The 26,761-nt window shown below is 45.1% G+C and overlaps 1 protein-coding gene across 1 annotated transcript in view; it reads left to right on the forward strand.

Moving 5' to 3' along the window:
• The window catches only part of ADGRV1 (adhesion G protein-coupled receptor V1), a 2,034,994-nt gene that overhangs the window by 805,354 nt on the left and 1,202,879 nt on the right, over positions 1-26,761 (forward strand). Inside the window, exons 48-51 of the mRNA XM_078677778.1 lie at positions 12,414-12,521; positions 19,280-19,551; positions 19,882-19,997; positions 20,197-20,419. Of these exons, the coding sequence (XP_078533904.1) occupies positions 12,414-12,521; positions 19,280-19,551; positions 19,882-19,997; positions 20,197-20,419 (719 nt within the window). The remainder of the gene's footprint in view (positions 1-12,413; positions 12,522-19,279; positions 19,552-19,881; positions 19,998-20,196; positions 20,420-26,761) is intronic.

Below are 26,761 nucleotides of genomic sequence, written 5' to 3' on the forward strand. Positions count from 1 at the left end.
CCATTCCAGCGGGTGTACCCCAAGAGCATCATGGTAAATGCAGTTTTCTCAAAGCGGGTTCGCTTTGCAAAAGATTCGATGTGTGATGAAAAATTGCAGGCCAACTCTGGACACCGGTGTTTCAGGATTATTGTCCTTCATCAGCAGAGTGTAGGAGGATTTTCAGGGGTTGCTGTGCAGGCTGCCAAAGTGTTCTCGGGTCTGGTACCTCTCCGGGCGCGTAGGGCGTTACCTGAGCTCGTCAGCTCAAAGGCTCAAGGGAGCCGTATTAAGTAAAAGGTCCATAGGTCGCACGCTACTCCACCATTCCAGCGGGTGTACCCCAAGAGCATCATGGTAAATGCAGTTTTCTCAAAGCGGGTTCGCTTTGCAAAAGATTCGATGTGTGATGAAAAATTGCAGGCCAACTCTGGACACCGGTGTTTCAGGATTATTGTCCTTCATCAGCAGAGTGTAGGAGGATTTTCAGGGGTTGCTGTGCAGGCTGCCAAAGTGTTCTCAGGTCTGGTACCTCTCCGGGCGCGTAGGGCGTTACCTGAGCTCGTCAGCTCAAAGGCTCAAGGGAGCCGTATTAAGTAAAAGGTCCATAGGTCGCACGCTACTCCACCATTCCAGCGGGTGTACCCCAAGAGCATCATGGTAAATGCAGTTTCCTCAAATGCAGTTTTCTTGAGAAAAGAATAAAGAATGTTTTGCATATAAACCAACCCAAAACAAATCTGGGTGTCTATTCTATGCATGTTGTGTAGTCACGATGTTTTTTAGAGTCTAAATAAGGGAGAGCCTTTGGCAGTAATTAATTGAATGTTTTGCTATTTGTTCTCATTTTTCTAACATAGTATTATTTCCCTACGTATAGCAAACTATGTATTTGTAGGGGTCCCCTGTTTTCCAAAACACATTAAAATTTTTAAGAGACAGTTGTGCCAGAAACAGTGAGAATGCTGAATACATCCCCAAGGAAAATCTGGGATTACGAGGCCCATCGTTGGTTGTACATAGCCTTATGTACAGACATCTGCAATATTCTATATACTGCCCTGCATGTAGTATCAGGCTAACACTTTGAGGTGTGGGAGCATGGTTCAAATTAGTAAACATGACTTTAGTTACAGGGTCCATATCTGCTTTAGGTATTATTTTTTGGTTATAGATAGGATCTAAAGCTCTAGTACCACCTAGTATATTTCTTTACTATTTCACCCATATAGGTGGTTCTCTCAGTCATGGAAAATAATATATTACTTATAGCAATTGGAGCACGAAATCATAACTTCTCATATGAAGGAGTTGTAGTCCACCAGTGAGTACATGCAGTTTGAATGGTTTTCGACTTGGTTTATGCCCTCCATATGAATGGCGCTCTAGTGCTTTATAAAAGAGCAAAGGAGATAATGGGCTTCCTTGCTGCATTCTCCTTCTGATTGCAAACTATCTAGATTAGAATCCCCCGCAATTAATCTGGGCAACTGGTTTTTCAAACAGTAACTTCACTTCTGAAATAAATTCTTTGCTAAGACCTGCTCTACATAAAGTCCTAAAAAGGTAGCCTCACTCAATGTGGGCAAACCCCTTTTCAGTGACTAGTGATAAGGCGATGTATTTAATAAGTAGATCTCATTATGTCTGCAGTAATTGTGTCATGGTACAGATATTATTCCTTGAGGAATGTCCTAGGATGAAGCCCACTTTGGAATCAAGAATCACAGAGGAAAACCCTTTATCCAATCTGATTGCTAGAATGTTGGCTAGTAATTATATATCAATATTAATAAGTGATAGTGGGAGCTTTGCTGGCACACTCCAAGGTTTCTTTTCATTATTTGGGGATTAGGGAAATAATAGCTTTGTTGGTTAGTGCCTGGGGGATCCTTTGGTTTCTGCTTCTTTGTAAGCTGCATGTTACATTGGTTCCAGTAATAATGTTCTTGTTTTTTTATAAAATTCTCCCAGGAATCCACCTTCTCCTGGTGATTTACAGGTAGATGTTTGATAGCCTCCTGCATTTTCTAAGGTGCTATCTCCTCATTAAGAAAAACTCACCCTTCTGTGTATAGTGACGGTATCTTCAGCTCCCTTAAGAATTTTATTTTTGCAGTCAATATGTCTTTGGCCTCTGGACTGTACAGCCCTTCCAAGATTGAAGCAAATATTTCTGCCATCTTTATTGGATAAATTAGGACTTGATACGCAGCATTGCGTATCACCGGAATGGAGATCTTTTTTACTTCAAGCTGCTTTCTCCAGCTGGGGGTAGTTCTAGATTTGTATCTTTGCATGAGGGATTTACTTGATTGTTCTGTTCTATTTTCATTAGCATCTGCATCACGTTGCATTATGATTACATCTTGCATCAGCATCCCTCTTAGCATGGCTTTGTCTGCAGCACAGAGGGGATGTGCTGATATGTCTGGAGATTCATTTGCCTGTTTGTATGTTCTAAGGGTCATTTATATGTAGATGTATGCATCTACCATAATGGTAGGGGTTGAGAAATATGTCCTGACTCCATCTCCAACTGTACCATTACATGATCTGACAGCCCTCCTAGTTGGCACAGTTAACTATCTTTGATATCAATGAAGGTATCATTAAGAAAACGTCTATGTGGGATTCATTTTTATGCAGGTTAGATACAATACTGCATTCCCTTTCCCATGAATGTTACAATCACCATACATCAATCAGGCCAAAATCTTTACACACATCCATTAGAAGAGCTCTGGCATTATTATTCTGGTGGTCAACCCTTCGAGTTTTATCTAACATAAATATTATTGTGGTCTGAACACCCCCACCCCTATTTTGCCAGGTTTGACTTTAGCCAGAGCTTTTAAGAGTCTGGAAAGAAAGTCTTGTTTATCATTGCTGGGTGCATAAATTGAGCCTGTAAGTAGAATCACATTCATGGTTTTAATTTTCACAAAGACATGTATGAGTTTGGCAACACTATGTTTTTTCATGGATCTGAGGTTAATGTTGTCTTTTGCTGTTTAGGATCTATACTGGCTGCTGCGTATTACAGTACCCACCCAATCATGTTTCAGTTTAGATGTTCAGTGTCCTGCAGTAGAGCGTAATGTCTGTTTTTACTTTGTTAATGGTATACAAGTTTCTGTCTTTTCATATCGGTACTGACTTATTATGATTAATTCTTTTAATTGAATAAGGTATTTGATTGAGTGATTATTTTGTACTGACCCTATGTACACTGAGCAATGAGGGTTCTATTGGTTTAGTTCTGTATCTTTGTGGCATTTGTCCTACTTACCAAATGTCAGAGGCACAGTGAATGGAAGGGAGGTATTTGTGGCAGGAGTCTCTAGGTGTATGGGAATATAGAATGAGCCTGTTCTAACTGTTGGTGCACATAATTGAACACTTACAGGTATATATGGAGGGAATAACCTTTAATACTCTGCATATGACACGTACAATAGTCCTTTCACAGGTATCTCAGGCATAAACTTACTTTTTATCTGCAGGCTCAGATCGTGAGTGCTGAGGCCTAACTCACTTACAGAATTGTTTGTGTGTGTTGTCTTGAGGAGCTTATATTAGCAAACGTGACAAAAATATGCTTAATCCATTTTTCCATTTTCAATATAATACATTTGCATATACACTATAGGGCAGTTTCTTTAACCTTGTCCAGTTGTCATTTCGAATGAAGATCACCTGTGGCGCCTTAACAGTCCAAGGTCTTCTCTCAGGGGTATTGGTTTTCCGAGCACTCAACGTTCTTTAGTGGAGATCTGGACTTTATCTAAACGTTCTCTATCAGATATTCTCAGGTCTTGTCTATGATGCATTGGGTGTGCTGTGTATGTTGAGTCTTGTGTGCCATGCAACTTGGGTGACTGGCTCATGGGTCCTCTCCATTGTGGTCGTGTTGTTACCATAGTTTTAGATTCCAGGTGGTCCAAGACATTTTCCAGACTCTATAGAGCTGTCTGTGAAGAATAGTCTGCAGAAATAGATATTACTTCTCCATTATATTGAATGGGGACCTCTGTTTTTCTTAGCCACCTTCAGAATTTTACTTGTTTTTTGGTGTCTTGAAAGATTCACATTAATAGGCTTAGGGCTGAATTCTGTATGACATTTGGAATTGAAGGTTTTTCTCAAAGTGTACATTTAGACGGCATAGGAAAAAGTTTTCTAGGAACATTATCAAGTCATTTATCAAGTCATTTTTTCCAGGCACTCCACATATTTTTGTGTTGCCCCCGGCAGTTCTAGTGTTCTAGATCAGGCAGTTTAATTTCAGATGTCACAGTTCTTGTTCTGTCTTCAGTTCTTTCTCCAGCTGTCCTCTACCACCATCAATCGTGTCCCCACAGCTTCTAAACAGATATGTGTGCCCTATGTGTGCCCTTATCAATTTCACTTCTTTTCAAACTTCACTGATCTTATTTTCCATAATGTCTTTGGCTGCACTGTGGCAGATGTTTCCTTCATTATCGATCCTAGAGTTACTTTAGGCTTTTTCAAAGAGTTTCTACATGTTGATTGTTTGTTCCCAGAGAATCCTTCAAAAACACACATCCAGCAATGGCTGTACTGGTCTGAAAGTAAGTATGGAGAAAGATTCTTATAATATCTTGCGTTTGGTTCAGTTTGCCAGTCTCCATAGCAGGACGTTTATATATTTTCATATGTTACCAGGTGTTTTTGCAGGTAAGTACACTTGGGTGATGTTTATTGGAAGGTGTGTTCAGCATGTTCAGTGATAGCTCTACATAGAGATTCTACATTCAATTCTGTGTTTTTTCTCCTTATCTGGATTTAGTTCCCCCCAATTTTCCCCCTCGTTCCACAGTTTATCCCCCTAGTTTCCTCCTATGGCTGACCGTGACTGTGTTTTTTTTAGGTGAGGTTGCTTCAAGCTGTCCATTTTTTATTCGCATAGTTAAGTAAGGCCTTCCACTTGTATATTTGTCTTGTGGCCTCTTTTTCTGCTGGGTATTTCCTTTGTCGTTCACGCCCTTACCTTAGAAAAGAAAATAGAAATGTTCATGTTCTCTTTTAAGTTCATATAACACCCAAGTTCCACTCAGTGAGAATTATCTGGTTGATGTGTCTCAGTTCAGGTTTTTATGCTGGTTTGGGCCCCGTCTCACCTTCCTTCAAACTTGTTTGGTCCTGCTGAGAACCCTTCCTGGTGCAAAGGTTTGATCTTGCACCTTTCAGATGACTCGTCCAGGTATCCCTCTAGTGACTTCAGATTCTCAGTACGAGAATGCTGTCCTCCATTTTTCTATAGGTGGCTTACTGGCACCTTGTCTCTGCATACACTGTTCTCCTGTCTCAAGGCAGGCAGGTGTACTTTCTGTGGTACTTGCTAAGCTGGATGATGTAGGTGTGCTTGATGCTTTTTTATTCTGACTTTTGGGTGTGGTTCTACTTGGTGTCTGGGTCTGGTTTCTCTTGATCCTGTCCTAGTTTCTCTTAATCCTGTCCTAGTTTCAATCCCTACTTGAGTTCACTCCGGCCGGTTTGCCAATTCCGCTCCGTACACGCTCTTCTCCCTACATCTCTTTCTCGTGCCATCGAGTTATGGTACCTGCTGTAGTGGCTAATATGGGAGCCTTCCTGAAAATGCTTTTCACACATTTTGAGACTGCAGAACTTTCCTCTATCTGCTCACAGGTTTTAGCTACCCAGGTCCCTGAGTTTCATTCTATTTTTCTCCAGTATAGGGCCAGTCCAGCACAACACGTTCATAGAACAGCCATCTTTGCTGCACCACAGCTCCATATGCCTTTGGCCCCAATCGGAGGGTCAACGGTACATTGGCCCAAAGATGTCAGAAGAAAAATTCTTCATTGATATAAATAGGACCTTGTAACTTATGTTCACTCAGGAAATAACCAAACTGAAGTGTTTGCAATAGAGATGATTCCATATTTGTTTTTAACACATACGGTATTTACCATATGCTATATTGGAAGAAATTAGGTTATTAGTTGATGGGGATAAGTGCCCACTTCAAGTTATAATCACAATCCTTATCAATGTAAAGCACTAAAGTCACAAAATAAATCTAAGCTCATTCCCGGTAGCTAGAACACAGAGCAGACAGGCTTAACTTAGAGGCAATATGTAAAGTATATAAGCAGAACTAAAACAGTTATAAAGTTGAAATGCAAAATAATGTAAATCTCAAAATGGATTAGAAAAATAAGTAATTTAATGAACACAACTACACCAAAATGGCGGAAAATTCAGTATGGGGCACCGGACATTTGCATTTTTAAAGTAATAAGTAGAAATAGCACCAAGAAGAACAAAGTACGAATGATAGCCAATAGTCACTGTAGAAGATGACCTAGGCGCAGGTTCACACTAATCAGGATGGAGCACTGGTTGGAAAAACAAACCAGGTTCATCCTCGTCAAAGATTTTGCCTTCTGAGTTTAGTCCTTTAAGTCCAAATCCACTACAGAAGTATAGTTCTAAAGCCCCCCAGGACCTCAGAGGAGGCACTTAGAGACTCACATGGTGGCAGAGGCCGACAGGAGGGTCCAGTCAAGTTCTAGTTTCTACAGGTCAGCTGGGCAGTTAGTGGAAAAGGCCTCTTGCACCTTGTTGAGTCTCTGTAGCTTTAGCACAAGGTAAATCTTATAACCCTTGGAGTTCCCTTCCTTGTCCTGGGTACAAGAGGGAAAGCAGACCCAGTCATGCAGGTTCTTCTCAGGTCTCAGACAGCAGCTTCAGCCCTCTTCCGAACTTCCACAGATACAGGAGTGTTCTGAAGTGGGTGCCTGGAAGAGTCACATTTGTCAAAACCATACAAGTTGATGGGAGGAATGCTTGCAAAAATTCACTGATCGATTGCCAGTGGTTAGACTTAATACAGCAGTTCATCCCATCACCTTTTCTGTGTTTGATGTACAACCCTAGGTGGCAAGGGTATGCTCATATGTTGGTCCTGTGCTCACTGTGCCACTGGCACTAAACTACACATAACTGATGAGCTCCAATCAGGGTGAAACCAGCTTTGGGTTGTGTGTGTTCTGGTTCAGGGAGTACCTGGTCTGGCAGTTCAGGATGTACTGCTCCTAATAGAGTAGGACCAAGACAGATTTCTATATGGCTGGACCTAAAATGAGGTGGCATGGTGGATAAAAGACCGGTGGGTTGGAATGCTACCCCAACTGATTGACAGTGGTTAGACTTATTGCAAGAATTCCTCCAATCAGCTTTTTTGTGTTTGAGGTGACACATTTATGCCTAGCACAAGCTAGTAGGTAGGAATGACCCTGGAGTCACCCTAACCAATGGGGTAAAGATTTTCAGGGCTAACCCTACCGACTTGGGGCATTTTGAAGATGGCAATGTCTTCAACCATACTAAATATGGGTTCTGAGGGCTCTAGGTGTGCGTGGGGAGTGCACTATAGTAATCCTAGTGTCCTCCCACATCTAACACGAAAATCCAGTTTTAGGTAGTTACTCAGAGAAATCTCAGAGAAAGAAGCCTGGTGGAACAAACCTCAGTTTTCAGCAGCCAGACATGGGATACACAAGAACCTGTGTACCTCACATGTTATACGTAACCCTAACCGGCCCGCTGATCAAGCTGTGACACTGTAATGTTAAAAAGAGGTTCATTGTGAACGGGGCTGGACTGGCTGGGGGAGGCAAAAGGAGGGTCCTGTCCAAGTTTCTTCTGTTGTTTGCCTGTGACAGGGAACGCCTGTCTGAAGTGCACCCCAAGTGTCATATAAAAATCCACAGCACACCTATCAAGAAGGATGTGGCATTCAAGCAGGGCTTGACACTTTAATGTAAAAAATGATCCTCCCAGTCTCCCCTACATATTCTGTCAGTTTCAATGGGTCATCTCTGCCCACTAAGGTCAACCTATTGATTGCTCCTGGGACCAAGTTCACAATTAATTCAGATCTATTCAATTGCTAATTATTAGCTGGCAGACGTTGGACAGCAAAATGCAGATTTGGCTTTTAGGGACTTCAGGCAAGGCAAAGGTAACTTTCTAAATGTTGCATTTCCACAATATCCAGAAAATGTTCAGCTTCACCATTGAATTGGAATTTTTAATAACTATTAAAAATAGTTAATTATTTTTCAAGCTAGTCCCATTCTTGAGATATAGTATTAGTATTTAATATTGAATCCAAGTGTTTTCCTATAGAACAGCCAGCCTGGCTACAGTGGAAATAGCTTTCACGTGCTGGTCACTGTGAGGACATTTTTAACATCAAACAGTTACATGTCTTCTTTTAAATACCATGCACCTTACCTCTTGGGCAATAAAGCCTACTTAGGAGTGACGTATTAATACTTAAAAGGAAGTTTTAGACCTGTTAAAAGGGATTACTTTGATAGGTCGAATTTGCAGTTAAAACCTGCACAGTCAGGCTACTGGTGGCAGGCCTGCTGTGATGTTTACATAGCCACTGTGGTGGATGGCACAACATGTGCTGCAGTCTACTTGTGACATTTAACTGACAAGCCCTGGGTGCACCATGATACCATATGTTAGGGGCTTATAGGTAAGTTAAGTATGCCAGTGAGCGAGAAGCCTATTTTACCATGTTGAAAGGAGAAGCACGGGAACTTTACAAATGGTTAAAATGCACAGAGTTGTATAGTCTGTAAAAACAGGGTTCAGTAAAAAGAGTGACCCTGCAGAAAGGAGAAAATATCAACTCATACCATTGGTGTATAGTAAATGTTGTATACTGTATTTACTTATATGAATGAAAAACTGGTATGGTAAATATTGAATGCAATATTTCACAACAGCTATTAGTTTCATGTATGATAGATAATACACTGTACATTTCCATTACATGAGTATCAAGGTGTTGTTGCTTTTACTGCATGACTCATAATAAAGGGAGAAGAATGGTTGCAAGTCAAAGACCGTCCACAAAAGTGTAGCCAGTCTAGACCTTAAATCGAAAAGAAAACACTCTTTCTGCACTCAGTAATTTAATTAAATATATTAGACTTCCACCCTTAGGGCACAAAAAAAGGTGGTTGTCTTATGACTGTCTCGTAGGTAGAGGTAGGAGATTACAATCTGAGTAATGTATATACCAGGCCGTAGTATGCATTCTAGCCTCTTTAAAGGCAGAGGAGTTACTTCATAGAGAGGTGGGTCCAACATATAAGCTAAAGCTACTGGTAGAGATGCTGATCAAAAACGGAGTCCGGATCCCAAAACCATTTTCTAGCAAGCAGAATTCCATGTTTTGGTCTGTAACTAGTGTAGTGTTACATCAAACATTGTATAGCATCATATCAAGGAAAGTGAATTTTATTAGTGGTATTGTGGTTTACAGTTCTTACAGCCTGGTTTAAGTAGAAAGAGTTATGGATGGGTCACTTTAAAGACATGTAAATCATACGCCTTTTACATCTTTGAAAAGACAGAGGTGACGTGCATGATACAGGGTGGTTTTTTAACCACGTCCATGCACACCTGTCACATTTTTTTGACAAAGAAATGCTGGTGAGTACTTTTCAATTATACCTGAATTTCCATTATTTTTGTTCTCTTGCGGCGAGAGGCTGGGAAGAAATTCCTGTTTTACCTATCTGCAGGTGTGCAAGTTGCTTTTCGTAGATCACTAATTAATAGCAAATGTTTGAAATAAAGCACTCAGCAATTATTAACAGGCAGTAGGGAAAGGGGACGTAACTTTCAAAATGGAACAAGTGGAGCTAGAGTCATACAAATATTTCTTGGAGAGACCAGCTAAGAAAGTTGAGAGTCGAATTTTATAGTGCATGGTTACTCCAAGGTGTGTCCTGGTACTCTGCTCACAGGGCTCAATGTGTGCCTAAGCCATCTAATTCTGCTTAAGGAACCAGGTTTTCAATTGTTTTCTTAAAATGAGAGATTGCATTAATTGACTGTATGTCAAGAGGGCGCTTGTTCCATGGAGAAGGCCCGTACCCCCTTGCAGTGGGGATACGTGCGTTCTCAGAGGAAGGCCAAGGAGAGCGCGGGCTGCTGTATTCTCGACCACCTGTAGACTGTTGACCAGGTAGTCTGGTAGTCCTAAATATAGGGCCATTCCATAGTCCAGCTCGATCTTAAAAGTGCCTGGACAATCAGCTTCCTTACTTAGAATGAAAGGAAATGTAAACATTTACTTAAAATACACAGTAGCCCAAAACATGTACCTATTACAGTTTTAACCTCTGGTGGCAGGACAGACAGTCATCAAATTTGACACATAAATTATTAACTGTTACTCCCTGCGGGCCACGGAGAGTGTGTTATCTGACCAGAAGGTCTGCCATGTCTCCCCGGTGGTTAAGACCGAAGAATAGAATTTTGGTCTTGTCTGCATTCCATTTAAGTTGTTAGGAGGTTAGCCAGTGGAAGGCAGTATCTGATGGATTCTCCCCGAAACTCTACTTCCCACCTCCAGGAGAACAGCAGCTGAGTATCATCAGCATATGAGATCCCTTTTTATGCCAAGGCTTTGGCCAGTTGAGCTGGTTAGGTAAGATACACCTTAACTAATGTAGGGCTCATGCCCGAACTCTGGGGCTCTCCCACTGACAGTTTACGGGACTCTAAAGAGAAGGGAGGGATCCTTACCTCTTGTCCTCTACTCTCCAAAAAGGAAGCCAGTAAGTCCAAAGCTTAACCAACTATTCCGGTGGATTGGAGATGCGATAGGAGTTCGACATTGGGGACCACGACAGGTCTAACATGATCGGTACTGCCTTTCCACCAGTGTCTAGGCTGCCTCTTATGTATTCAACAGCCTTCATTAGCGCCATTAGCACTGTGTCCATGCTGAAGTTGGGTCTAAAGTCCGACTGGTTAGGGTGGTGTAAGTTATTCGTTTCCTGGTACTGGGAGAGCTGCTAATTTACATGTTTTTCCAGCAATTTAGGCATGGCCAAATGTAACAATATTAGTCTATAGTTGGATTTCTCTCCCGTGCCCGCTTAAGGTTTCTGAAGCAGGGGCAAGATTTTGGCCTGCTTCCAGGAGCGAGGTATTGATGCTGTAAACAGCGATGCATTAAGAAACGTATTAGCCTGCGATGTATGCCCCTAATGCTAATAGGTTGGGAAGGTAGGGATCGGAAGGAGATCCCGATTTGAGCCTGCGTATTGCTGCTAATGACCCCTCCAATGGCATGTGTTCGAAGCTAGTGAGTGTCGCTCTAGCTCCGGCAGCTATACTTGATTGCATTACATCCATCAAAACCACTTCAGACTGAGTCTAAGAGGAGAGGCTAGTTTGGATGATTCAGATCCTAATATGAAAATAGAAAACCAGACGAACGCATCACTCAGCTGAAGGCTGTTGAAATCTGGCACAAGCCTAAGGGGACATACATTTTTTAACAACTTTAAAGATTTGCCTAGATTTATTTCCTGCCCTCTCTATTCTGTTTTCCAGATGAGCCTTCTTGGCTATTTTGACTACAGTTTAGTATTTCTTTAGAGCTACCTTGTATATAGCCTTGGAATTAGGGTTATAATATTTCCTCCATTGTCTCTCTAAGGTTTTCCATTGTTTCTTTACTTCCCTGAGACTATATGTGTTCCAGGGACTGGACGGCTTAATTCTGCATTGTATATGTTGGGCAACTGGCGTTAGCTTATGGGTTGTGCCATGGATCCACCTGTCCTGCAGACAGGCGTCATCCTCCACTACGCCTGGGAGAGAGGGGGCACTCTCTTCCAGGGACCTAGTGAAATCCAAAGGCTGGACTCTATAAAATGCTCTGGCAGCACATGAGGTTGTAATTGTAAGGGGTTGCACTTTTACTAAGACCAGCCAGTCAAACTTAATCAAGTGGTGGCTTGTCCAGGTTTGCGGAATGATCAGAGCATTGAATAGAGCTTGAGGGAAAAAAACAGTAAAGATAGATATGAGTATTAAATAAAGCTCGCGGAAAAAAAACAATCCTATGCCATTGCTGAAGGCCTTTGCATACCACTGCTACTGCTCTGCTGCATTATATGTTACCAGTCAGTCTAAAACCATGCGCATAGCCTGTCTTAAGTAGCACATCTGAGTCTAACCTTGTAGAAAAGATGTATACAATTCAACACTGCACTATCCTAAACCACATTGTATCTTGGAGTTAGAGGTGAAAAGTAACCATTAGCATCGTTGTTGCAGAAGTACTCTTCGAGAACCTCAGCCTGTCCATGCTCCACAGCTCCTTGTCTTTATATTTACTCATCTGGCCATTCCTGCATAGCTGACCATATGGTGTGTTGCACTACCAGGAGTCTTGGTCAGTTATTTCATGCAGTTAATTTTCAATATTAAATGTTTCTGTTGTTACACTGGAACCTCATACGTTATGTTGGAACATTGGAAGGTTTGAGGGAATACCATTTGCCAGTAACCTATAAGTGTGCTTGTGACGTAGTTTAACACTGTTGTTCCTACTCTAGGTACAGACGTTATCTGTCCCAGAAACCAGTGATGTAAAACACTTTTCTGCAGGTGACGAAGACTATTTGGTCATAGCCAGTAGGATGGCCGTTTCAGAAACCTCCAAGGTTAGTTCTTCAGATATGTTTCACACATCTCATACCACATAATGCATGTTTGTAATTGATGTCCTATGAGGTTCTAGCCTAGCTTTTACCTTGTTATGTGCTATATAGAAGTAAAGACCCACTTTGCGGTATGCTGTGAATAGTTATGCTGAACTAGAGGTATATATCGAAAATTAATTTTCTCTCCAGTGGCAACTATTGTAGTGCCCCTGAAAACAGAGTACCTTTAATTGTTGGCTTCAAAAAATAAGAGGTTTACATTTTTTAGAAACATTTCCATTTTATGTCTTATCTAATTGCACAGAATTGCGAGATTGCCCTGGAGTCGAATGAATTGCTGCTTTGATAAATCATAAGGGAAGTATCCACATTAAAGCTCCACAACAGAAAGAAAGCTTAGTTTTTTTAAAGGACCTGGTGGTTTGAAAGTAGTTGGTGATAAAATTGACCAACTCTAACCTTACGACTGGCCTGTGTGTTTAACTCAAGAAGCCGCTGCTCTGCAGTGGTCTGTTTCAAAACACAACAGCGTGGACCTTGCTTCTGGCTGCATTTACAATGTCAATGCATCTAAACTGTGAACCTAGCTGGAGGCAACTACACGAGGTGGACACATCCATCCTGGAGGCACGTGAGGAAGAAGAGGAGTAAACGTTGTGAATATGGAGAAATGTAAGTGAGTTGCTCCTGCTCAACTGCATTTCCAACATGGCGTGTTTTAAATGGCACCCTCTTCTGTAGCCAGGCTCCTGACCCGCCAGGGAAAGGTCCTGTATGGGGTGCAAATAACACATCAATGCCATTAACAAAAACCTCTCATTGGCAAAAGCATGTGACCTTCTTTGAATACCACCTTTAATTATCAAAAACTTTAGTATTCAATGCAGTATGTGCATTTTGAATTAAAATCTCAAATGTTAAATATTTTACTGTACCTCTGTATAATCTTTAAAAGAAATAGGTGTATTTATTGCGACTACACATGCAGGTTTTCGTACATACACAACAAGCATTGCCTTCACACATTTAGGGCCTGAAAGTGAAAACTGTTTCATTCAGTCGTGGCCTGTGGAGGGAGTTCAGTGGGGTAGAAAGGCGGGGCGCGCCCTGCATCTCAAAATGCGATGCAGGGCGTGCTATGAAATTCGTTTTATTTAATAAATTGTTTACTTACCTCACATTATCCATATTCCGGTGTGTAGCACCACCCACCCTGCCCCTCCCCCGCCCTGCCTTTCTGCCCCACGGAACTCCCTCCAGGGGCCATGGCTGCTGTATTGTACAAATTGCAACCTGCTTGTGACATAAGTGCCAGCACAAAAAAACATATGTTCTGCTCACTAAGGGCCCGATTCACAAAAGTTAAATTAGACCAAAAGTCTAACTTTACTATAGTTTGGTATTCACAAAGAAATTAGACCAAAAGTCTAACTTTACTATAGTTTGGTATTCACAAAGGTAAAGTTAGACCAAAAGTCTAACTGAGGCCAAAAGCTTAACTTTACTACTTTTTGATATTCACAAAGGTAAGTTACTACTAGTAAAGTTAGACTTTTGGTTTAAGTTTATCTTTATGAATACTGAAAAGTAGTAAAGTTACATTTTGGTCAGAGTTTACCTTTGTGAATCCCAAAAAGTAGCAAAGTTAGACTTTTGGTCTAAGTTTACCTTTGTAAATACCGAAGAGTTAACTTGCACAAAAGTGTGAGTTTTCTTTTGTGAATCAGGCCTTAAGATGGTACAAATACACGGAATAGGCCACAGTCATTCTGCAAACAACAAGAAAACGACAGAAGTACATTTTTTCCAGCAATATTATATGCATACTGTAGATTGTCACTGAAACAGGAAGTTTTACAAATTGGGTATTTGCAGATTCGCGGTTTCAGCTAGACTTTTCTAAAACATAAACGTGGAAAATTGAAAGGGACGTTGTTAAAAAGCTAAGGGTGCTGCACATGCAGCTCTATCTGTACCAGGCTGAAACTAACAGGAAATTAATGTATGCAACAGGCACCTGTGGGATATGCATGTTTATGCGAAGCATTAATGGATTCTGTAATGTTGGGGGCCCTGGCCCCTCATTGCTAAGAATGACTGACACGGACACAGTCAGGTACTGGTACAACTGGCCTCGAGCACGTGCGCTCGGCCCCTTTTATTAGAGCTGTGTCACCTGACCAGTGACATCAGTGGTGGGTGGGTGTCTAGTGTAGGGCATACAAGAAACACTAGACTGCTGGCTGTAACTCTGGATCAGTACATCCCTCCCAAACTTCGGGAAAAATGAAAACAAATGAAAGTCCAACCTGTGGAAGAAAAATGCAGTTTGCAAACCCCACGATAAAGTTCAACCTGTGGGAATGAAAAATGTACGTGCAATATAACACTGGACTCTGTAAATTGAAATGAGTCTCTTTGGTGGATTGCAGATCGCAGATGGTGTAGTTACTGCATTCAGGACTCATGAGTCACTGTGACATGATTTGCCGTTGTTCAGCGGGTCCTATTTTCTATCTGCGCCGCTTGGACATTGTTCTCGGTCTTGCCTTTGCTTGGCACCACTGGTGACAGTTGGTAGTTTAGATAGAAGGGTGACGTGATCCGAGTATGGGTTGTCTTCTCGGTTCTCCTCTTCAGTCCTGGTCCCTGGTGATGTCTCTGGGCAGGCTTCAAAGTATTTCTGGGCAGATGAAAGGAGTAGGTGCATACATCCCTCTCAATAGGATGCCCCTCTTCGCCGGTATTCCTCTCTCACAAGATGTCCGGGAGGACCTCTTTGCCAGGCTTCCACTGGACTGGTGTTGTCGGTCATGTTGCTCCACCATAGCCTTCGGGCCGTGAGCGGGGCGCTCCACGATCTTCACCGTTGTGTCCGAGTTCCACCTGAAGGTTACGCTGTTGACTCTTTTCTTGCACGCAAAGCTTTCCTCTCCGTGGGTCTTGCAGACGCACCGTCATGGATCCGTCTCTCTTGCGGGACTTGCTGCCACCAGAGTCCCTTGAGGCCTTTGCATATTGGGCTGCCACGGGTTGATGTGGAGTGGTCAGTTCCCCAGCCGGATGTGTGAGCACTCTCGCCATTCAATCTTCCGCTCAACCCCAAAGGTGGAATTGTTGTCAACAGTCCAAACTTGCTCTCTTCTACGATCGCCACATGGATGGATGGCTTGTAGGTGGATGTCTTTGACTTGTGCCGCCGGTGTTCATGCCAGGCCTTGTTCTCTGTGGCACTCCGGTGTTCTGGTGCAGGTCACCATCTTCTTCTGATGGGTGTGTGAGTTGACTGGTCACACCTCTTCATTTCTTGTGGTCTTCTAGTGGCACTCACTACCCTTCTTCTCCTCCATTCCTTTCACGACGTGGTCGGTCCCTTTCGTTTCTTCAAACACCCAGGCCATCTCCGTGTGGCGTGCACTCCACACGAATCTCCCTGGTTGCGTCCTACCCCTAGGACACACTTTCCTCTTCTTCCGATGGCCAAACCAGGCATCGCCCCTTTCTTCCTGTCGCGCCTTCTTTACTTCGGGTCGGTGTCATCAGACCTCTTCTGGGTCCCGTCCATGGACCTCTTCTTGATCTATTCAGTTGCTATGCCTTTGATCTTCTGGCATGTCTTTGCAGTCGTGATCTTCTGACTGTCCGCTTCTCCTTTCTTTTCCTTCCGGGTGACCAACGGCCTGGTCATCTTCTCCTTTTCTTTCCGGGTGACCAACAGCCTGGTCATCTTCTCCTTTTCTTTCCGGGTGACCAACGGCCTGGTCATCTCCTTTTCTTTCCGGGTGACCAACGGCCTGGTCATCTTCTCCTTTTCTTTCCGGGTGACCAACGGCCTGGTCATCTTCTCCTTTTCTTCCCGGGTGACCAGCGGCCTGGTCATCTTCTCCTTTTCTTTTCCGGGCGACCAATTGACTGGTCCGCATCTGGCGGTGACTTTTTGGCAAGTCATCTTCGCTGTGACCTACTGACAGGTCTCCGAGGACGCGATCCCTGCGTTACTCGGTCGTGGTGGCGTGGAGTTCCTTCACTCCTTGCGCGGTCCTGCGCAATGCTGTTTGGTTCTGAGGTGTGGATTTCCTTCACTCCTTGCGCGGTCTCGCACAGTGCTGGTCTGTGGCGTTGGTGTGTCGCTGGGCAGCGTCACTGGTCGCTCCTGACTTCTGGCACTCCCGACGCAGTGCTGCGCTGTCCTGGCGTGTTTGCACACACTGCCTTGAACTCTGTACAGTTCTTTGTCCTTCAGTCTTGCGCATTCCTGCGTCGTTTCTTGAAGTGTTCCTGGAGCGTTGGCGCGTTCCTGCGTCATCTCCTGGTGCGGTCCTGAACGTTCTGGCACTTCCTGGGGAGTACCTGTGAAATGTCTTTCTTTGCGGCTGACAGTCTCTGTCGAGTGTCCTCTGCGGGGAGTCAGCTGTCTTCTGGCGCACTTAGGCTGTGCTGCAGGGTTGCAGTGGTCCTGTGCTTCTGGCGCGTTCCTGCGGTTCTGGCGCGTTCCTGCAGTTCTGGCGCGTTCCTGCGCCGTGCAGACCTTTGTTCCTTGCTGCTCTTTGAGCGCTTTGCAGCCTGTTGTCCCCTGCTGGGAGTCTGCTGTCCTGTGGCACACTTGGGGCTGCTAGGGCAAAGCTGCAGTGATCACTCCCTTGCTGCAGGCTTATCTGGGAGCCGTCTTTTTTCTTTTATTGCAGTGTCCCTAAAAGGCCACTAGATGGCAATCTCGCAATACCTGTGGCAATGCACTTCGTTTTATTTCCTCTTTCTGGACTCTCGCACCGGTAGTTCCGTGGTGCTGCCGGTTGCACTGTCTGGACAGGAAACTACTTGGGGGCAAAGGAAAACAAGGAAACAGGGAGGACATGCCATCTCTGGTGAGTGCAGCTTGCTGGGGCCGTGCTGCTTTGTTTTGCGGCGCTGCTGCCTATGCCTCCTGGTGCAGGGAGATGGGTCAGTATGAAAACGATGCCGCCTTGCAGCTGGGCCGTGTTCACTTTTCCCGTGTGGAGTGAGAAGAGCTCGTGTCTCCACCACTGCGGGTATGAGCGCCGGCAGCTCGCCACACGCTGCCGGTCGCTTTCTGCTCACTTCAGAGGTAGCGGGGAGGGGGGCACATCTCTCCGCCAACGGCGCTGGGCCTTTCTGCGAGTTCACCCCCCCCACTGCAACAGCTCCATGCACGCTGCGCAGGGGGCTTTGCACTGTTCGTACCGGCTGCGGGCCGGGTGCTGTTTTTCCTCGCTTCTCCCGCTCGCCGCCGCCTCTCAGCTCATGCGCTGTGGTGGGGGCAGAAGTCGGTGCTGCAGTGCGGGTGACAGCGCTATATAGCGGGTGGGCTCCGCTTCATTCCTTTCACTCTCCCCGCCCAGCAGCTCTTTAAAGTTTATTCACCCCCGCCGTAGGCTCTTCACAAACACGGCGGGGGACACGGCAGGCAGGCCGCGGGTGGGCTCCGCTGGTCCTGTTTAATCAAATGTTCGTTCACCCTCGCAGAGTGGGACAGGAGGCATCACAGGCAGGCCGCGGGTGGGCTCTGCTGGCCTCGCTGTACTGTGGGCACAGTTCATTTATAGCGGGTAGGCTCCGCTTTGTGTTTTTCGGCGGCGCCGGCTGGCGACCGCCGTTATGGCGTTTTGACTGTTGCGGGTGGGCTCCGCTTTCGGTGCTTGGGCTCACCTTCGGCCGACGGGCCTTTTCTCCTCCACGCGGGTGGGCTCCGCGGAGGTTACCATGCGGTGGCGGCCGACGCAGGTGGGCTCTGCACGGCTCTCTTCCTTCACCCCAGGCAGGGGCGCATTCGCGGCCGACGCGGGTAGGCTCCGGTCGGTCCGCTCTTCTTTCCCCTCACGCCGGAGGGCTCGTGCTGGGCATGGAGGTGCGGGGTGGACTCCCGGTCACCTCCTCATGGATTTTCAGGCCCGGGGCACAGCACACGCCCCGCGGGCCTCTCGGCGGCCGGCGTCGCTTCCCCAGGGGAATGCTCTGCACATGGGCACTTCCCTTCTTCGTTCCCGGGGATCTTCAGCTGCGGCACGCGTGGCTAGCGTCCGCCTCGTCGCCAATGTAATGTTGGGGGCCCTGGCCCCTCATTGCTAAGAATGACTGACACGGACACAGTCAGGTACTGGTACAACTGGCCTCGAGCACGTGCGCTCGGCCCCTTTTATTAGAGCTGTGTCACCTGACCAGTGACATCAGTGGTGGGTGGGTGTCTAGTGTAGGGCATACAAGAAACACTAGACTGCTGGCTGTAACTCTGGATCAGTACAGATTCTACTCGGCCCACACGTTTCTGATGCACTGATGAAGATATTTGTATTCTGTGGCAGACCTTAAAGTGTTGAATTATCTCATTCCGTCCCCATCCCAAATGTTTACGAAACCTGTTACTTTTTATCTAATACATTTGGGAAGATGCGTTTTACTCTGGAGACATGAGTCATTTTTCAATTGTTTAATGGTGGGGCGGGACCAGCAAGGCTTGGTTTGCACAGACGATTATCTCACTGTGCAACTTTCCCCTTTAGTGTCCTTTTTGAGGCATGAAAGCACCTTGTAATAAGACAATGTGTTTTCAACAAAAGGCTTGATAACTTCCAGGAGTGTTAACATTTATTTCCTTAAAATCAACAGCGCAAGACACAAAATGCAGTGTGACATCAATTACCAATACTATTCAAAAGGGACTAGGGTTCAAATTCCTTTATGAATTATTGTGATTGCTGTGTGTGAAATATTACATAAGACTCTGATTCATCTTGATATAGGTTTTCAAGTGGATGAATGGTCTGTTTGTGCTACATCAAAACCTCCCTAGTTATGGGATGGCCCGAATTGCTTTGCTGCACAGAGGAGGTGAAATGTACATGGCTGTTTCCCCTGTAAGCACCAACCAGAACTCCCTGCTGTACACCTGGGGGACAAACGAGTTTCGAAATCCGCAGGAAGTGCCAGTCAATGAAACAATACTGGTTGAAGCTGTGTCATCAGGAGGGGACATCTACCTGCTGTTTGCTAAAGGTATGGTTCTCGAGATGATGTGAAAGTATCACTGAGCAACACTAGCTAAAGTTCACTGTCCCCTCCTTTGTATATCGACTGAGATCAATTTGTGCACAGATGCGATTATTTGTTGTCGAGATCTTTCTAATTTATTCGAGCACTCTTTAAAAAAAAAATGTAAATATGCACCTGAAAATATGCACATATTGCTTTAATGTTTTATTAAGTGAATATTCCCACAAACATACACTAAATAAGGATTGAAACCAGGTGGGATTGGTTGCTGTTTCAAGAAGACATGTATAAAATCTACTGATTTTGTATTTTGTACTAATTGTCTCTTCTCAGCCTCAATCGCAGCAACCAGAACAACCTGTGAAGTCTTCGTTTGGGAGACAGGACGACCATTCTTCAGACATTTTCAGTCGATTCCTTTCATTGATTTAAAAACGATTCACAGCTTTACTCCTCCTTCAGGGTTTGGTATGTTTTTCCTACAAAAGTGCATGATATTTTTGTGATAGGTTGTAGTAGTGGCCTGTGCACAGGGTGTGTTTTAATGTCAATGGGCGGGGCATACGTAAAATAGTATGTTCATATTAAGTGTTTATGAAAATTGAACAAATAGTCACTGACGTCAAGCAGATGATCTGCGGTGATGTATTTTTCTGCTTACTTTCAGTCCAGATTCTACTGGCTGGCAAGAATGCGTCTGCCCTTTACTCTTGGAACTCGGAAACAAGTCGCTTCTCTCTGGTTCTTGAAGCTCCATCAGCGAACCAACTGGTTTCTGTTCCTGTGCGGTCCCTCAACTCAACCAAAAGCCTAATTGCACTAGCAGGAAGTAACTACTCACAGATTTATGAGCTGTTGTCCATCTCCAACCAGTCTGATTTTATACCCAGGTAAATGCACGACACCGAAACCTATGTTTTGTGCATTTATTAATTAATAATAGTTATTGTTTTGATTAAATACAAGTGCACTGTTTTCAGCACGTTTTTAAGATTTTGTTGATATAGCACCATAAATATGAAAAGGATAACTGTGCATTAAAAGGCTTGGGTATCAGCTTTATAATCTGAGATCTGATTCACAGAAACATGCCAACTACATGAAGGATAATTCACAAAAGCATTAGTATTTTGCATTCTCCTACAATCCTTTGTGACTCAAGCACACAACGTTCTACTCCCTTTTAGAAAAAGTGTGAGGAAGCCATTTCCTTTCTGTTAGTGCCAATTGCACTAACATATTCTGTGAATATTCCATTGTATTCCCACTTTAGGTGTTTGGGTCCAATTCATAAAAACATCTACTTAAAATACCACTACAAAAGTACTGTTGTACTCCAAAAAGCCCTCGTGAATAGGTATTTGTATGACTTAGATATGGTCATAAATGTTCATATTTTGCACCAGTTAACTGATCAGAAAATATTTACATTTATGCATGCATACTTTCCTTCTGTTGAAGATAATCAGTTATTCATAGGAAAACAGTCATACACATGTTTTTCTAACTCTACTTGTATTTATTCCACATATTTGGGTACATTTTTCATGAATAGTTTGTCAAGAATACTGTACATAAATGTGTAGAACTTGCACGGAAGGAATTTCACAATTAAAGTCTGATTTTTTTTCTCTTTTTACCATTTGAAAATGTTCTTCCTGTTATGTCTTTCATCTCCACTAGAGATTTTGATGCATTTTGCTAAGTTTTCCTGTCACTTTTTCGGGTGTAAATTAGATGGCCGAAGAGTCTGAAAACCCACTGACAACCTGTAGAAAAGAGCACATAGTCTTCCACCTCAGCATTTAGAAAAGTTTTCCAATAATCAGAAAATGCCCGAGCAGGATGATTTGTCCACGGAAGCCGACAAGCACTCATAGCTGGGTTGAAAACAATTGTTTGGCGTGCTGAAAATGTCCATGTTTGTATTTAGCCATTTTTTGGCCGGACTAGTGTTGACGTTTCTTTCTGCAGAACCGTGGCAAACAAAGATTTCAGCAAAGCAAATGCTGTTGGTGGGGCAAGGAAGTGCAATTTTCCGCAATGCCATCCTTTTGCGTAATGTAGGCTCCTTATTCATCCTGATTCTCTGGAACCCAGAAATCTGGGGCATTTGTCTTACACAAAGTCACATTTTCTACAAAACAAACTTCGAATAAGATTGACCTCTTGAGTAGTTGTTGAAATTGCCTTTTTTGAACTGACCAGAAACAAAGAGCTAACTGGGATCATCTGAACTACTCAGAGGCCTCCTTGGGTACTGGACCTATCGAAGACTTTGGACTTCGGGTTCTTTCAGCAGAGCCATATAGAAATACCCTGTGGAAAGGCCAGAAACATGGCTCTTATGGATTCAGGGCTTGGATGACCAAGATTCTGGCTGTAGAAGAAGCAGATTTTTGTGTTCCTCTGAAAAGCCAGTACATTTTCTTGTCACAAAGTAAATTGGGTGTATTCCTCCTACTTGCAAGTTCCCACTCATATTTGGCCAAACATAAGTTGTTTGCAGAAGAACTAGAATGCCTGTAGTTGGTAAATCAAATAAAATCCCTGAATAGTTACAAACTCAGCACTCCCATCCTTACTATATTGTAATCTACTGCATGTTCTGGGAGAGTTTTTTGTGGCACATGTACCCCCCAAGTGACTTTGCATGTCAAAATCCAGTATGGGTAATGACAACATTGTGCCACCAAACTGCATCAACCACTAACCAGGTCTTTCCACTACACGTCAAATGTTTCTTCTATGGACACTTTCCCGTGCTGTCCCGCAGAGGAGAACTTAGGTTGTAAAAATAGTGAAAGTCCATTTACTGATGCCTTTTCATGCGCATTCTTCGCATGAAGAGGATGTACAGCAAGCTTTCAGCTGCTGATAGGGATCCATTTCCCAACACAATCACCAAGAATTCATTTGAAAGGGTTTATGTACTTTACAGTAAAGGATGATTTGGTAATACTTACCACACTTTACATACCTTGAATATTGTTGATCTCTGAGCGAAACTACTCTGTTATAGAATGTGAACCAATGGTGGCAGCATCAGGTGCAGAGTAATTCCTGACGTGCTTGTGGGGTACAACGGTCTTACTATGCACTGACCATAAACTGTTGGTACAGATTTTGCTCCCGGCAGGAGCGGGTAAAAGTTCTGCAAGTTTAGCTAGAATGGCTGCCAGGCTGCAATAGTTTTGTTATGATTAGAGTATATTAAGGGTTGGAAAAACTGTCAGACAGACCGTGAAGATTATTAAGAGATTGGCAGGAGGTGGATAGTCCAGCTGTGCAGAGGGAGCGAAGGAGCTGTTGCCTTGGTGGATGATCTAGTGGAAGCTTGGGGTGTCCAGGCAATCACAGCAGTTGAATGACTAGAGGTGACTGACTAAATGACTAGAGGAAATGGGAGCTGATGGTTCCTTGAAGGAAGTAAAGCGCTTAATTTAGAGGAGTGGTAGACGGGAGAGTACTGTGTCACCTGAAATGAAATGAAAAGAAAATTTATATAGCGCGATGGCTACCCAGAGCCGTCCCAGCGCTGCAGAGGTTTAAGGCAAGGCGGGGTACGCTGGACTTAAAGGTTTCTAAAAGAGTTTTAAACAGATGTTTTATTAAAAAGCCAAGTTTTAAGGAGCTTTCGGAAGGTAAGTAGTTTAGGCTCTGATCTGATTGAGAGGGGGAGGGAGTTCCAGATCTTGGCTAGGTTGTAGGAGAGCGACCGGCCGCCACAACTGGCTCTTCTGATTCGTGGTGCTGAGGTTAGATAGGAGGTCCCAGATCTGAGGAGGCGATTGGGATGATAGGCATTTACCAGGGGGCGGTTGATAGCGGGACCTGTTCCCCAGTAAGAGCGGTGAGCGATACACATGCTCTTGAATTCGATCCTCGCTTTCACCGGGAGCCAGTGGAGATCCTTCAGTCGGGCTTTGACTGAGACTCGACGTGGGATACCAAGGAGGGTCCTTGCCGCCCAGTTTTGAATGATTTGGAGTCTGTTGAGCGTAGACTGTGGGGCCCCAAGGTATAGGGCGTTTCCGCAGTCGAGGCGGGATAGAATCAATCCTTGGACCATGATCCGTCTTGAATGGAACGGGAGAAGAGGGAGGATTTTGCGAAGTAGCCTTAAAAGCCCGAAGCATGTGGCAGCAAGCTTGGTTGCTTGGTAGTTGAAAGTGAGGGTTCAGTCAAGCCAGATGCCGAGACTCTTGATTTGTTCTTTAGGTTGTGGGGGCTGCCAAGGCAGAGGGGCCAGATGGTATCGATGGATTTGGTGATGTTGTTTCCCAAGAGCATGACCTCTGTTTTATCCCCGTTTAGCTTTAAGCAGGAGCCCGACATCCAAGCGGCAACTGCTTCCAAACATTTATGTAAGCTGTGGTGGGAGTTGAGAGGTCAATCTAGCGCTACCACCAGCTGTGTGTCGTCCGCATAGGTGACAATTTTCACTCCAAAGGGGCGGACGACATCAGCCAGAGGGCTGAGGTAAACATTAAAAAGAGTGGGGCTCAGGGAGGAGCCCTGAGGCACTCCGCAGTTAAGGGGATTGCTGGAGGATGTGAAGTCTTTCTCAAATACCTGAAAAGATCTATCTGTAAGAAAGGATCTCATCCAGGTGAGTGCCGTTCCTGAGATTCCTATCCTGCCAAGGCGGTGGAGTAGAGTATTGTGATTTACAGTGTCGAAGGTGGCACTAAGGTCAAGTAGGACAATGGCCGCTGACCCGCCGCTGTCTAGGATCCTTCTTGCTTCCTCCGTTACTGCAATCAAGGCAGTTTCGGTTCCATGACGGGCCTAAAACCCATTTGAGTAGAGTCAAGTATGTTGTTAGATTCCAAGAAGTGTGTCAGGACAGAGTTGACATACTTCTCAAGAAGTTTACTGAGCCTGGGGAGAAGGGAGATAGGTCGGTAGTTGGAGGGATTGTTTTGATCGAGGCTGGGTTTCTTTAGTAATGCCTTGACCATTGCTCTCTTCCATAGAGGCGGGACGATGCCGGTATGGAGGGAGGAGTTGAGCAGGTCCCGAATGGTGGGTGAAATCTGACTGGTGATCGGGGTGAGAGCCCGGGGGGAGCCGGATCAGTAGGTGATCCAGATTTGACCTGTCGCATGATACTTTCTAGATTGGTGAGATCTAGGGGCGGGATACTTTTGAGAGAGTTTGGTGGTGCTATCGCACAGCCTGTGTCAGCGATGCCACAGGGCGAAGTGATGGTCTGGGAGAAAGAGGAGTTGATGACTTCTATTTTGCGGTAGAAGAAGTCCGCTAGCTCCTCGCAGTGGACCTGGGTGTTGTTGTGCTCTTTTGGAGCCTCGGGTAGTCGCAGGAGGGATTTAGCTATCCGGTAGATCTCCTTGGGTTTAGAAGCTGCCTTGTCGATCTTGGCTTCGAAGTATTTGGCCTGAGCTAGTTTAATGCTGTATTTATAGCCTTTGATAGCTGCTTTGTAGGCTGTTTTGTCAGCTGGTAGGTAATCGAGACGCCATTTCCGCTCGATTCGTTTGCAGGCGCGTTTGGCCTCCCGGAGATCAGTAGTGTACCATGGGGCTGTCTGGTTTCCCCGCTTAGGGTGGGTACGTTTTAGTGGAAGTACCAGATCTAAGGAGCTGGTGATCCATCTATTGTAATTCTCGTTGCCCTGGATGGGATTGGGCGCTTTGGCGGGCATGGTAAGCTCTAGGTTGTCCCACCATTCCGGCTGGGGGATTTTGGGCCAGTTGCGTGACTGTTGAACAGTTGGGGGTTTAGGTGGAGGGTGATTGGGGAGGGTCCAAGTGAAAGGAATGAGGAAGTGATCGGTCCAGGGGAGGGGGGAGGGGTTTCCAACGTGAAGGTTAGGGCATTTGCTGAATATGGGGTCCAAAAGATGACCCTTTTGGTGAGTGGGCCCGAGGACAAGTTGCTGTAGTTCGAGGGCACCTAGGCTGGAGGAAAATTCTCTTGCGTTAGAGTCGTTAGGGTCGTCCAGGTGGGTGTTGAGGTCGCCCAAGATTGTGAAGTTAGCAGAGCTGAGTGCAAGGTTTGCAGCTGTTGGGGCAAGGTTAGAAAGAAACTGTCCTTGTGTCCCGGGAGGGCGGTATATGAGCATGCCAGAAAAGGTATGTGTGGAACTGAGTTTTATAGTGAAGGGAAGGCATTCACTATCTGGGAGGCGGACGGGGGTGCTAGTGACTTCGTATCCTTTTTTTAGATCACTGCTAGCCCACCACCGATTCCCGTTTTGCGGTCGAGACGGAGTATTTGGTATCCGGGTGGGAGCGTTTGTACCAAATCGGGTTCCGAGTGTTCCTGCAGCCACGTCTCTGTGATAAAGAGGATATCTGGGTTTGCTTCCTCTATCAGTAGAGAAATTTCCGTGGTGTGCTTGGGGAGTGATCTGCAGTTGAGCAGGAGCATGGAGTATTGTGTGGGTTTAATTTGAGGGTGGAGTAGAAAGTGAAATCCGCATTGAATGCAGGCGGGGTGTTGTATGGATGTATCTCATGCGTGTAGGCAGGGTGGCCCTACTTCCTGCTTTAGTTGGCGGAGGGAGTGGGGGCTGTGGGTTCTGACCTGGTATGGTGATCGGGCAGGGGGGGGTGGCCCCTTGCCCCGGTCGGCCGCGGACGGGCGCAGACGGGCTTGCCTTTGGCGCGCCTTCGGCGCGCATGCGGCGCGCCCGCAGTGCGCGTCCGCTGCACGTCCGGGGAAGGCACATTTGTATATGAGAGGGGGCGTGTCCTCAGGGCCGTGGGCGTGGCCTGTGGGCTGAGGATGGGAAATGACGGCGAGTATCAATGTGCCGTAGCAGCGTTAAAATCGGCTGCGCGGCGAATCAGTGATAGAAGAGGGTGAAAGAATGCACTAGGTGAGTGCAGTGCCAGTTAAAAAAAAAGTATTAGTGACAGTTTTCAATTTTTAAAAAATCGAGCGTCTCCCGGCTTCCGCCTCAGGAGTGTTGTGCCTCTGAATGCGAGCTATTAGTCAGCGTGCTTTAAGTAGCCGAGATGAGGGGGGCGTGGCCTCCGGGCCGTGGGCGTGGGCTGTGGGCTGAGGATGGGAAATGGTGGCGAGTATCACTGTGCCGTAGCAGCGTTAAAATCGGCTGCGTGGCGAATCAGTGATAGAAGAGGGTGAAAGAATGCACTAGGTGAGTGCAGTGCCACCTCCGGTTAGATATTAGAAGAATTGTCTGTGAGTGGCGAAGGTGTAGTGATGAGCGGAGAGAAGTTTTTGCCTCCTTAGCATTTAAA

The sequence above is a fragment of the Lissotriton helveticus genome, chromosome 2_1 (assembly GCF_964261635.1).
Source record: "Lissotriton helveticus chromosome 2_1, aLisHel1.1, whole genome shotgun sequence".
Taxonomy (NCBI): Eukaryota; Metazoa; Chordata; class Amphibia; order Caudata; family Salamandridae; genus Lissotriton; species Lissotriton helveticus.